Source organism: Petromyzon marinus, chromosome 9 (assembly GCF_048934315.1).
Source record: "Petromyzon marinus isolate PM22_M1 ecotype Great Lakes invasive population chromosome 9, UKy_Petmar_22M1.pri1.0, whole genome shotgun sequence".
Taxonomy (NCBI): domain Eukaryota; kingdom Metazoa; phylum Chordata; class Hyperoartia; order Petromyzontiformes; family Petromyzontidae; genus Petromyzon; species Petromyzon marinus.
The window spans coordinates 15,387,023-15,399,582 of record NC_133675.1 but is presented as its reverse complement, the minus strand read 5'-3'; the positions used below and the strand labels follow the sequence as shown (position 1 = coordinate 15,399,582).

General features: G+C 45.9%; 1 protein-coding gene across 1 annotated transcript; it reads right to left on the bottom strand.

The window, feature by feature from the left end:
• Window positions 1–2,789: 2,789 nt before the first annotated feature.
• LOC116940455 (uncharacterized) lies at window positions 2,790–9,081 on the bottom strand. The gene is made up of 2 exons (XM_032950301.2): window positions 8,057–9,081; window positions 2,790–6,460 (listed from the first exon to the last, which is right to left on the bottom strand). Exons 1-2 carry the CDS (start codon window positions 8,727–8,729, stop codon window positions 5,739–5,741), a joined length of 1,395 nt encoding a protein of 464 aa, XP_032806192.1. The 5' UTR covers window positions 8,730–9,081; the 3' UTR covers window positions 2,790–5,738.
• Between the last annotated feature and the right edge of the window lie 3,479 nt (window positions 9,082–12,560).

Genomic DNA, 12,560 nt, shown 5'->3' with positions numbered 1-12,560 from the left:
GTTTTATGTCGATGTCCACGTGTCTGGTTCTCATGTCATGCCAGGTAACATTGCACTTATTAAGAACGCTATGTGTTCTGGTTGATCAAAGTCAACTTTCCGAAAATAACTCCATCCTCCTGTAGTTCACCTCCTTCATGTTACCATTTTAGTCCCGTACTGTTTCAATCCAGCCAAGAATTGTTTTCGAAGTTATTTTACAGAAAATAATCTTAACAACTTTAATCTGAAGAGATTGCATTCATGAGCTGCTTGTTATATTTAATCAGAGTTATAGCATTGTTTTTAAAACCACTGTCACCAACTCGTTTCGATCCAAGTCTCGATCCAGGGGAGGCTCTCACCAAGCCATGTAACTCATCCGACCCACAGTGGCTCTCTTAGAGTGCCCATTTTAGGCTGAGCTGACCCGGAGAAGGTGCCAGAGATTGAATTAAGCTGTGGCCTGCGGGCAGGGTGCTGGCACACATGGGCGATTGAGATGGGCCGGCCATGCTCTAATAGCACACAATTGGGAGCTGCGCTCGCACCTGAACGCCCTGAAGCAGAGCTCGCGAGTAGCAGGGCCCTCTCTTGTCGCCGACCGGGTAGGGGACATTCCATAATTGTAAAAGGAAGATCTATTAAAGTTCAAGCACCCCCCCCCCCTCCTCGACCACCTAACTCCTCATCTTCTCCTTCCCCTGGTCCGACTTGCCTGCAAGCCGCCCTCTCCCCAGGTGCATTGCTCGATGATCAATTGGATTAAAACATTTGTCAAGAATCAAGGGGAACTTTTGAAATAATGAGCCATACCCTCAACAAAAAATGGCTTTGGTTTGTGTCGTCGGTACATGCGTGTGGATGTATGCAGTGCATCGATTTAGAATACACCGGGTTGGTTAGGATGGTCAATCTCCAATTCCATCCCCACAACATCCTCCCTAATCTCGCTGTGCAGCCTTACCCACGTGTCATATCCAATCCATTGTGCCACACAATGTGTATTATGTGTCGATTTATGAGATGTAACAGCTTGAATGGACACGTCTTGTGTGTGCGGTGAATGCAGGTTTAGAGAAAACCTATATGAGGAAAAAAACTGAACTCTGCATATAGGTCTGCAACCTACTTATTGTACTACCACCTATAGGAACCTTGCTATTGTTTGCAGGTGAACGTGAGTTCATCTCACTTGTGTCACGGACAATGTTATTTTGGATTGTTGACTAGTTGTCCATTATACATAGTTCTGGCTGTTGAATATTATTGTTTATTCATCATGTGTATTAGCCATGTTATTATTAGTTATTATTAGTCATGTTCATTAGTCATATTAGTCATATAACAATAGGTTTTACCCTTTCTGGATATAAAACAGTTGTGTCAAGATGTTAAAACATCAAACGTAATCCTTATTCAAGGTATCCTGTCTGCCTTCCTTGAATAAGGATTCCGTTTGGTGTTTTAACATCTTGATACCTGTTTCATTGCCATAAATGGTAAAAGCTATTGTTATATTTTAATACTGGAAAGAAAGGTCCCATATCATATTAGTCATGTTTATTAAAACAAAAATGTCCCTTTTTTCTCGACGCAACTCCTGTAAACCATCCATTCCCATTTGCAACGCCTGTAGCTTTGTCTGGGTCGCCATTGAAAAAGGGCTTCTTGTCTCAATGGGCCTCACCCGAAATAAACTGACTCCCTCGCAAACATAATGATCCTAGGATGATCCACCAACCCTAGCTCAATTCCGATTAATTAACAGTTTGTGCCACACCGGCCCATCCCTACGTGGCCATCCTGGGTGTTCTAGATACGGGGAAGTGGCCGTTGCACGTGGGCAGCAATGACAGCTTCTGTGTAATTAACTCGTGGCTATGGTTCTGCTGGGTATGCTTCCCGTTGTCTTAGGGTCTTTAAACTGCTCTTCATCTGTCCCTAGTATGATTAAATGCCAGTTTTACAGTTGATTTGGGCGGCAAAGTCACGGTGATTTGCTGCTCTAATGAGCATTGAGGCAGTGCTCATGTTGTTCTCAGCCCTGAGCCAGTCAAAATTTACCATGCGGATCTATCGTGAATGAAATTATTTCCCACGTATTCAATACATTTGCTTAGGAAAGAATATATGTAAAACGTGTCATGCATAACAGTATTGCATCCAGTAACCTAATATCCAATGCATTAGTAACGATGTACTGCATAGTTACTCATGAACTGTGAACAACTTGTGTATCGATCGCATGTTGTACGTACCATTAAATTAGAACATTAAATTGTTGTTTCTAGGCTCGAAAGTTGATTAAAGTTCAATTCTAATTTCATATTTTCCCCACCTCAGTAAGAAAATACTGTTTTCCTACTTTATTTTCACTTAACTGATATATCTCTAAAGCTTTTCCAAGTGTAAAATTTGATCAGTAATGCGTGATCACTTCTCTAACTTCAGTTATATTGGACAACGTTTTCAATGGCACCTAATTTTGTCCGAATCTGTGTACAAAGTGGCTGCATTTTCAAGAAAAATGTTGACATTCTTTTGCAACAAGTGTGTGACTTCATAAAAACGAACACCATTATGCAATAGCCTATTTTCACCGTCTGTCAAATTTGACAACTGTTTCAATGAAAGTCGGTTCAGGACGTGTATAATATTTGTGTCACAAGCCCTGCGGCTGCCTATGACACACCCTGCATCTCACCCTACTTCGTCGTGTCCCGCTATCTGAAAGGCTGCTATTCGAGAAATTTCAACAACTTCCAACAATGCAAAACACAGGAATAAACCCACAGGTGAAAAGGAAAAACATCATTCAAAATGTTTCATTTTAATGGAATTTCCGCAATGTGTGCAAAACGTAAAAGTGAAAAAATAGAACATGTGGTAATAAAAAAATAACGTAATAATTAATCTCAAACCCATAACCTTTTAAAAGTATGGTACAGTTCATACAGAAAAGCAATGTATCATGCATAAATAGAAAGGATCATTTTATGAGATCTCCACATTGAGACCAAACACTCATCTCTACTTGAATCGTTCTCAAATTGACGTATTTTCATAACATGCAAAGTTCTTGTATAGCCCTCAGGCCCACAGTACAATGTCTTCAGCCGACTAAATGACGGTGAGAAGCTGCAATTGTTCGGTGCCCAACTAAGCCAAATGAATCTTGCCGCAATTTCTACAAAATGAACAACACCCACTCTCCGTTAACCCCATTGACTCGCTGTGCTTGTAGACTTGTTTGGGATACCATTGCAGGTCGAGTTTGAAGTGTAGGGACTGCAACAAAACACATTTGCCTTCCCACCATTCGAAATCTATTTGAAAACAAGCACTTGAGTCTTCCAAGCACAGGATGAAACCGGGTTACTGGCAGGTGTAGCCAAAAGAATGAGACTAAATGTTAAAATTCATCACCGAGTGTTTATGATTTATGAACATAAAAACGATTAATTTCAACACATGTTAGCAAATGATCCTTGTCCAATTTTTGGACGAAACTATGACAATCACCAATAGCGCAAATGGCCAATGAAACATGTTTCATATGCTTCATTGGTCATTCGTCAAGGTGTTAATCTGACCCTTTGATATTTTCCACCGTAGGGTAAAACATAAAGTTGCCCTTCCCCTTGCAAACTTCAAAAGCTCATAAGGCCAATTGTGACACTGTTTTTTTCATAAACCTGACAGTCTTATTTGTTTTTAATGATGTGCTTGTCTCTAGCAAGAGTCCCCTATGGCAATGTTGTCAATTGACAGAAATCAACTGTTTGCAACGTGGTAACGATGTGTATTGTATGCACGTACATACAAATTGTCAGTATTTGCATGTCCCTGGTCAGATTGAGAAAACAAACGCTTCCTTGTGTTCATTTGCTAACCCCCCCCACCCCCCATAGTGCATTTGGATTCACTCAATATTGCATCGGAGTGCTGCGTTTTGTTAGCAGAGAATTACTGGAAGATACAAACACGTGACCGTGTGCGTCAAAAGGTGAGCAGTGGAAGCATAGAGCGTAAATGTGAAGCCTGGATCGTACAATGAACATCAACCAAATTTTACAATGACATTTAACGCTGTAAAAATTATACCAAAGTATTGCTTAGAAATGCATGTTTATTACCATCGACAATAACATTCCTCGTAAAATAAAAATCAGGATAAAAAAGTCCATTTATGAAATGCGAGTACAGTACAAATTGCATAGTGCAGTCACCCCACCCATAGCAGCCCGTCAACGGAAGAGTCGTAATTACACAGCAACAAACCGAACTCGATACGACACGAAATTCCCAACAGATCCCAACAGCAAATCTATCAACTACAGCAGGCATGGTCTCCTTTGGGCATCACGGACCTGTCTGCGTCCATCTTTCCAGAATGTGGTCCAGAACTCAAGTCACCGGTCAGCAAGTTGAGGTAACTATGCACGTTTTGAGTGAATGGTTTTCAATCAATCACCGTAGCTGTCCAAAACGTACGCATTCCTATGCCGGAAGCCAGGCACTACTTAAAACAACCACTGTTGACTTAACATGAATTAGTTCTCATTTGATTGACCGCAGAGAGATGATGAACCGAGTTGACTTATGACGGGATTGGAATTGCCACCTTTCAATTGAGTGGTACTCTAATTAGTGCCACCTGATCAGTTGGCATGATATTGGGTGTTTATAATCAATGATTCTACAGTTAGAGTTTAAATGTCCTCTTTGTTTAATAAAACTAGAAGTGGATACAGACATTGTTGAAATGTTCATTACAAATATATATAAGTGTAGAACATTTATTCACGTGTTATTGATGTCAACACACGGGTGCAATGCAAGCATCATATGTGTGTGTCTCTCTCATCAGGTGGCAGTCATTTCAGGGGCTTAACATTCGACCGATTGGTCTCTATTCGCGGTCAAACTGTTTCAGACTTTCTTCCTGACCATCACAACTGCTCATGGATTTACCTGAATTCCTGAGCACTAAATAAAACTGTACATAAAAAAACAATTACAAAAATGTATATACAAATATATTTTTGCAGGTATGTGCAATATGGACAAAAGACTGACATTGTGAATACGTTGTTGTAATTACTTACATCCAGCTCAACTGAGTGCACAATACCCATGTGTGTCACCTATGACCGCACTTACAATGCAGCACAGACATGGGGCATTAAGCCGAGGAGCATGCTGTTCAGTGCAGAGGGGCATGCAGCCTCAAATTAATTCCCTGCTCACGATACAATCTTATAAACCCCACTGAAATGTACAGGAAATTTAAGACACACAGCACACCTGAATACCTTGCGTGACTTGTTTTGTAAGCGCCAAATACACATCACTCTAATTCTGCGGTGTGATGACCAATCTCTGTTTTGTCTGAATTTTTATAACACCCCAGGACTTTCATTTAGTTTTAACATTGTTACATTTTTATTTAAAGCTTTCGTGACTGCAGGGATTCATATTCTTGGTTCTTTCGGTAAAGTCACGTAGAAGGGAAACAATAAAATAATAAAAATATAAAACAATAAAATTATCACGACGTTTCGACTGCAACACAAGCAATCATCATCAGGTGTTTCCTGCAAGAAAATTTTCTTGCTGAGGTTTTCACACCTGATGATGATTGCTTGTGTTGCAGTCGAAACGTCGTGATAATTTTATTGTTTTATATTTTTATTATTTTATTGTTTCCCTTCTACGTGACTTTACCGAAAGAACCAATAATATAATTACATTTATTACCAATACTCCCCCCCGCCCGAGTAATGTAGCAGTCCATTGTCCCGACAGGTGCTGGGGAAGAAGTGGTCTGCACCACCTTGTTCTGCCGTCCGGGGGCTGTGCTGGTAGAAGCCCGGGAGGCCCCCGATGGACAGGGCCAGGCTGTAGTCAGAGAAGGGTGCAGACGTGGCGGGAAACGGGTACTGGGCAAGTGCCGACAGCGGCGAGCTGGCATTGTGCCCACCCATCCGCCCGCAAATCTCGTCCTCCATCTCCATGCCATTGCCACTGCCACCACCTCCGCCGTCGCCACCACCACCAACGAAACTGGAGAAGCACGACTCCGTGGGGTCGGGCTCAGCCCAGGGCGGCGGCGACACCCCGAGCCCCGGCGACGGCAGCTCGCTGACGCCAACGCCGAGGGCCTGCGGAAGGTGCGCCGCGCTTGTCACCGGCGGCGGTGCCACCGTGCCGGGCGCTCCCAGCATGTCCGGCAGGGACGGCGCGGGGCCGATGCCGCCTAGCTGAGACGGCAAGGGTGGGGACATCTCGGAGCTCCCGTAGGCACAGGGTGCAGGCTCGTGGGGTTTGTCGCACGCCGATGGCATCGCGGATGGCACTGCGGAGTGCCGGGCGGGGGCGCCACTATCCGCCCCCTTGCGCTTCCTCTTGCGGCGGAATGTGCCATTGTCGAACATCTTCTCGCAGTTTGGGTCCAGGGTCCAGTAATTTCCCTTGCCTATAGATAAAACATTGCAGCAGCGTTTTAATTGCAGCACACTTGCTACACATTACAGTGTTAAAGTGATGTCAAAGCAGAGCTTTCAAGATATTTACACTGGAAAAATACTTCAATGACATTCAAAATGAAGTTAAGTGTCTGCATTGTCAAACGAGCATTGGGCAGTGCTCATCTACCTGTATGTATGGCCCTAACTCGTGAGTGGAAATTCCACATTCTTATGGCAAGCACCATTGTATTCATGCGAAGACAAAGGCCAGAGAGATAACGGGAGAGTCGACTGCTGACAAGCATAACATGAGTCCGAGAAACATTTAAATTCAGTAAATAAATGCAATTGTATTAAAAACTGCAAAAACCAACATGCCATGGGAAACCAAAATGACAAATAATTATCAATGTAAGGCAGACGGGATGCGGAGAATCCTTGGCAAATAGCCAAATGCCCAGGGGCACTGAGTGCCAGTGATATTCAGCAACGAAACACGAACAGGGGCGGCCTAAGTGGTGTTTAAACATCCACCCCCCCCCCCCCCCCCACGTGGTGCCACGGGCTTGTAGGTCAGGTCGGTCTGCTTATGTCATTACACATTCCTTGTCCTCCCTCTCAGCACGAGTCACAGTCTCGTTAAACGCTACAGTGCACTCTTTTTGGAGTGAGCGTTTCACAGTTTTCTTTTTCCACAACAATAACCCCCCCCCCATGTGTATTTCCCTTGACCCACTTTGACAAACACTCACGCACAAAGATTCCCCTCGTTGGCTTTGTAAACTGTTCAAGCGACTGCTGATACGTGCACTCCCATACACGCATGCACTGACAAAGACAAAGATCCCCCGTATAGCCAGTAACAGACTGTTGGGGCAAGTGCTGTTAACGAACACATACGAAGAGCGACACGGTACACGAGGGAGTGGGTGGCCAACACCACGCCCGACCGCCTTTGTCTCCCCAGTGGCGATGTTTACACACCGCACCAGGTACTCATTTGAGGCTGAGTCGACCTAGGGGAGGCCCCAGGACCGGTTCAGATAATCGTCACTGTGTGTTGGCCGTGAACGGAAATCGAACTCGGTTCGCTGGGTTCGTATCGCAGCGCGCTGACCGCTCCACCACCGCTGCACCTACACACGCTCTCATTCATTCACGGGCACTCATTCATTCACACGCGCGAACAGACTTGATGCATTCCCAGTGGCGGTGTGGCGAGCACACTCGCCCCGCCACTCACACAAACCCACGGCGCTCCTCGACGCACGCCGACTCAGTCGCATCGCGCACGCGACTTTTCACAAACGAGAGTGAACGTTTGCGTGCGTGAGAGTTCGCATCCACGTTCACAAACGGGCTCTCTCTCGTACTCACAATCCATATATGAACACCAGCGCACAAACACTGAGGCGAGCACGTCTCACGCACTTCCGAGACCCAACGCTCACCATCGCGCGCCGCCCATACGCACACACACACGCGCGCGCACGAACGCACGCGCGCGCACGCACGAACGCGCGCACACGCGCGCGCACGCGAACGCACTCGGACTAACGCTGCACCCCCCCCCCGCCCATCATCACTCGCTGTGTCGTGCACACCTGGATCATCCTCGTCGCGCGGGACCTTGCGAAAGCAGTCGTTGAGCGACAGATTGTGCCGGATCGAGTTCTGCCAGCCCGCCTTGCTGCGTTCGTAGTACGGGAAGTTGTCGGTCACGTACTGGTAGATCTGATTGAGCGTCAGCTTGTGATCGGGCGCACCCTGGATGGACATCGCGATGAGCGCCGAGTAGGAGTAAGGAGGCCGCGCCATGCGGACCAGGCTCGCCTGCGACGCTCCGGGCATCGAGTGCCAGCTCATCCCCGAACCACCACCACCAGCACCACCAGCAGCCGCTACCACCACCGCATCCCCAGCCGTCATCATCATCGGCGCGGGGAGGCCGTGGGGTCCCACGGGCTGCTGCTGCTGCTGCTGCTGGTGGTGGTGGTGCTGGAGTTGTTGTTGGTGGTGGTAACACGAGGAGTTTGCCCCCGCCACGCCGTACGGAGGCGGGGGCACAGCAGGCGTTGGGCTGCCTCCCTGCACCTCGGCTGCGTTGGCACCGCCGTGCAGGAGCCAGGAGGCAGGGGCGGACGAAGTCGTCGATGAGGTGGCAGCTGCTGGGGTGAGCGGCGGAGAATCCCAGCCGGGGACTTGAGGAGCTCCCGCCGCTTGCGCAGTCAGCTCCAGTGACGAATAGGAGGCGAACGCGTTGTAGTAGACGGCCATACCTGCCGGGCAGGTGCGGCGGCAGCGGCGCGGGATGTGTGCGCGCGTGCGTGCGTGCGCGTGCGTGTGTGTGAGTGTAGGGAGGGGGAGACGGCACGCGCGTGTGTGGGTGCGCGCGTGTGAGCCGCGCCCGGGTGGAGAGAGAGGAGGGTGGAGAGAGAGAGAGGAGAGAGAGAAAGGAGAGAGATGCCCCCGTGGCACGCGCCCGGCGTGCGACAAATCACTCAGACTGCAGGCGAGGCGTCAGGGGCGGCACAATAAATAGCTAGGACCATCAACCCCCCTCCATCCCCTTCACCTGTCCGCCCGCCCACCAACAACTTTGCCCCAACCCCCATCATCATTCTTCACCGCCGTCCCCCGAGGCACTCACGTGTGACCTGGACACTCGCTTGGTTCTGGGGCAACTGGTGGTGTGCGGCTGGGTTGGCTGAGTCACTCTCCTCCTCCGCCTGTTTCTGCTGAATGGGGTGAGGACAGAGTATACCACCATACCCCAGACCTGCACGATTACTTTCTACCTGGTCGATCCGTCAGAACAGAAACTTGGGTAGCACTTGAGGTGGGAGAGCATTAGTGTTACCAGTTTATGTATACGGTCAATAATAATAATATCACTCTTCAAACCATAACTTGAATAGAGTATTTTATTTAGCTTTTAGACATGTCGGCTAAAACAACACTTTTTCACCTTGGGTGGAACCGACGAACGGAATGAATATCAGGTCCGAGTCCATAAATGAACCTGCGTGATTGAACACATAGGTGGATTAATGAGTCAAGCACACACATGTGTTGAATTACAACGTACAAACGCACATCTGTGTACATCCGCCCATATACAATCCTCCTTCACTTATATAATGCCCTACTTAGCAGCACCAACACACCTTTCAACTACACACCTGTCCCTACGCCTACATTACACACCGACACCAACTCTATCGACCCAGCTATCTCCGACCTCCTCCCCCAACACCCCACTCCAACCCACCACCCCCTCTCTCTTTGATAATCTCCACAAGGGCGAGTAAAAAAACATAAGTGTCACTTTTCACTTCCAGCAGGCGAAATCATTTTGTATGTATCTTTTCTTCCTAAATCCAGTTCGGAGTAGCCGGGTTAGGTTATGATGAAGAATGTACATATGTGTAAACCCAAAGGAATGTCCCATTGGCTGGTCTCAGTGGCAGCTCTGGCAAGTAAACGCACAGCTACGGTTAAGACTATCAAGGACATTTACTTAACAATGTGATAATTCCACTGAGTCGCTGTAGTAACAAAAGGAAAACCGGTAAATTAGCATTGTATGGATAATTTATCATTACAGATTTAGTGCAAGTAATAATCAGTAGTTATACATTTTCCTTTCACTCTTGTGAATGACTCGCTGGTCCTTAATATTACACATTATAGCTGAGCTGAAGGGTGCTTTTGGATTTCCACCTCAACATCACGAGACATCTGAGGGAGGTGAACCATCAACTATGTATAAAGTGGCTCAGTTTAACACGTAGGCTTTCGCGACCAATATTGTCCACAATAGAGGGTTTTTTTTTGGGTTAGATCGCGTCAATATAAATGTGTCGTTAAACCCGCCAGCACCCGACACAGCCAATTAGTAAGGTTTGTCACGTAAACAAAACATGCCGATTCGTTACTAGTACAGCCAGGGGCGGATCAAGGCATGGGGGCTTTAGGGGCTGCAGCCCAGGGGGCTCTGCCAGCTGGAGGGCCTCCAGAGATTAAGTGAAAAGTTATTTCATTTGTGAATGCTGAATTATATTTGTTATTAGCCTTGTAAAAATAAATTGTATTTTATTTTTTCTTGGTTCTTTCGGTAAAGTCACGTAGAAGGGAAACAATAAAATAATTAAAAAATAAAATTCTCACGACGTTTCGACTGCAACAATCAATCATCATCAGGTGTGAAAACCACAGCAAGAAAATTTGAAAAAAGTGGCGGTTTTTTCTTAACGTTATATTTTTATTATTTTATTGTTCCCCTTCTACGTGACTTTATCGAAAGAACAAAGAATATGAATCCCTGCAATCACGAAAGCTTTAAATCAAAATTTATTTTCTTTATCTTTGTTTTCCTTTTGAAAATATTACTGGGGGCCTCACAGTACCTGCAGCACAAGGGCCTACAAAATCTTAATCCGGCCCTGAGTACAGCACACCGGTGTGTTGGAGAATAAACCCGCAACATTTACAATTCGAGTACGACGTTTCGCCAGTAATTACAACTAGCACCATTATGCGACAGCCAGATTTGTGGAGAAATCATCCTGTTACCGTCTTAAATAGAGGAATAAATGTAATATCTTCACATGTACACACCGGTGTGCTGTACTAGTAACGAATTGCCATGTTTTGTTTACGTGACAAATCATACTAATTGGCTGTGTCGGATGGTGGCGGGTTTAAAGTGGCTCAGTCATACAGGATATTGGCGACAAATATTAAGCCTTTAGATTAAGGGTGAAATTTAAGCTGAAAGCTGTTGGATAAATAGCCCACAAAATCGTGCCTCATTATAACCTAAACACAAACGATTACTCAAAGAGAATGTGCCCTGAGCAATCGGCAGTCCACACATCTTCACTTTGAAGGGCGAGTTTAAAATCCAAGAATGACTGGCAAAGAATTTCACCCAGGGGGGGGACTAATAACCTTGGTGTTCAAGTTAGCATTATTGCTACAAACTATGTGGCAGAGTTCCCCCTCCACGTGTTCCTGCGGGGCACGTGTGTTTAAAGAGACACCTGCGTGACACACCTATACAATGGCAAGCACGTGCTCCCAGGGCAAGGTGCGGCGCATGGCGGCTCAGAGACGCCACCTGCAGACCCCAGGTCACAATGGGTGCCCAAGCTTTGTGGTGGAGAATCAGGGCGGCCCCACTTGCACTTTGGAGGCGAGAGTGCAAAGCAGGGTCAAGCCATATTCTATTTCACGGGCTGTCACCTGATCATACTGTGAAATGATGAATGCCTTCATTCATTCACTAATTTATTAATTCACTCACTTTTAAAGCAATTTAAACGTTGTCACCTGTTAATGCACCATTTTATTGTTCGTATTCGTGTATCAATCCAAGTATTCGGTCATATATTCATTTACCAGCACTGTCATTCACCAATCCATTAATATCTTTACCCAATCACGCGTCCATTCATTGTACAAAAGTACGTGCAGTCTTGGTGGATAGTCGGTAATATACACGTTGTATAGAAATGAGCTTTGGTTCACCATAAAAATTGAAATTTAGGTTAATTCGCCTATGAGCCTCCTGGAATGTTTTCCAGAATAATTACAGCAGCAAACTCTGAACTAGGTTTGACTCTCCGAGTTGCACTGACATAATTACATTTCTATACCGTAGCAAGAATAGTAGTAAAGTATAGTGTATATATTAGTGTACTGTATCAATACTATTGTGGTGGTCTTGCAGTCGTTATAATAGGAGAGTGAAACGTTATTGTGTAGTACTGTATTATAGTTAAATGCCCTGGGTAGCACCCAGGGATGGAGAGGTGGGGACCCTCGTTCAATATTATATGTCATACTTCATACTATATTATATACATACAAAACAGCTTTGCTGTTTGGAGGGAGGGACGGTTACGTTCAAAGGACGTGTGGGCTGCCCGTGCACTTTGAGAAAAGAAATGTTGACAAGTCTGAATGGAATGACCCTCGAATATGAGTTCAATGCAGTAAGTCTTCTACGTCGGGGATGAATTCCTGGAAAACGTGACGTTAGGCGAAACAGCGTACATCGAACCAGACTTTACAATTGACTTGATTATATAAATTTAGTATACG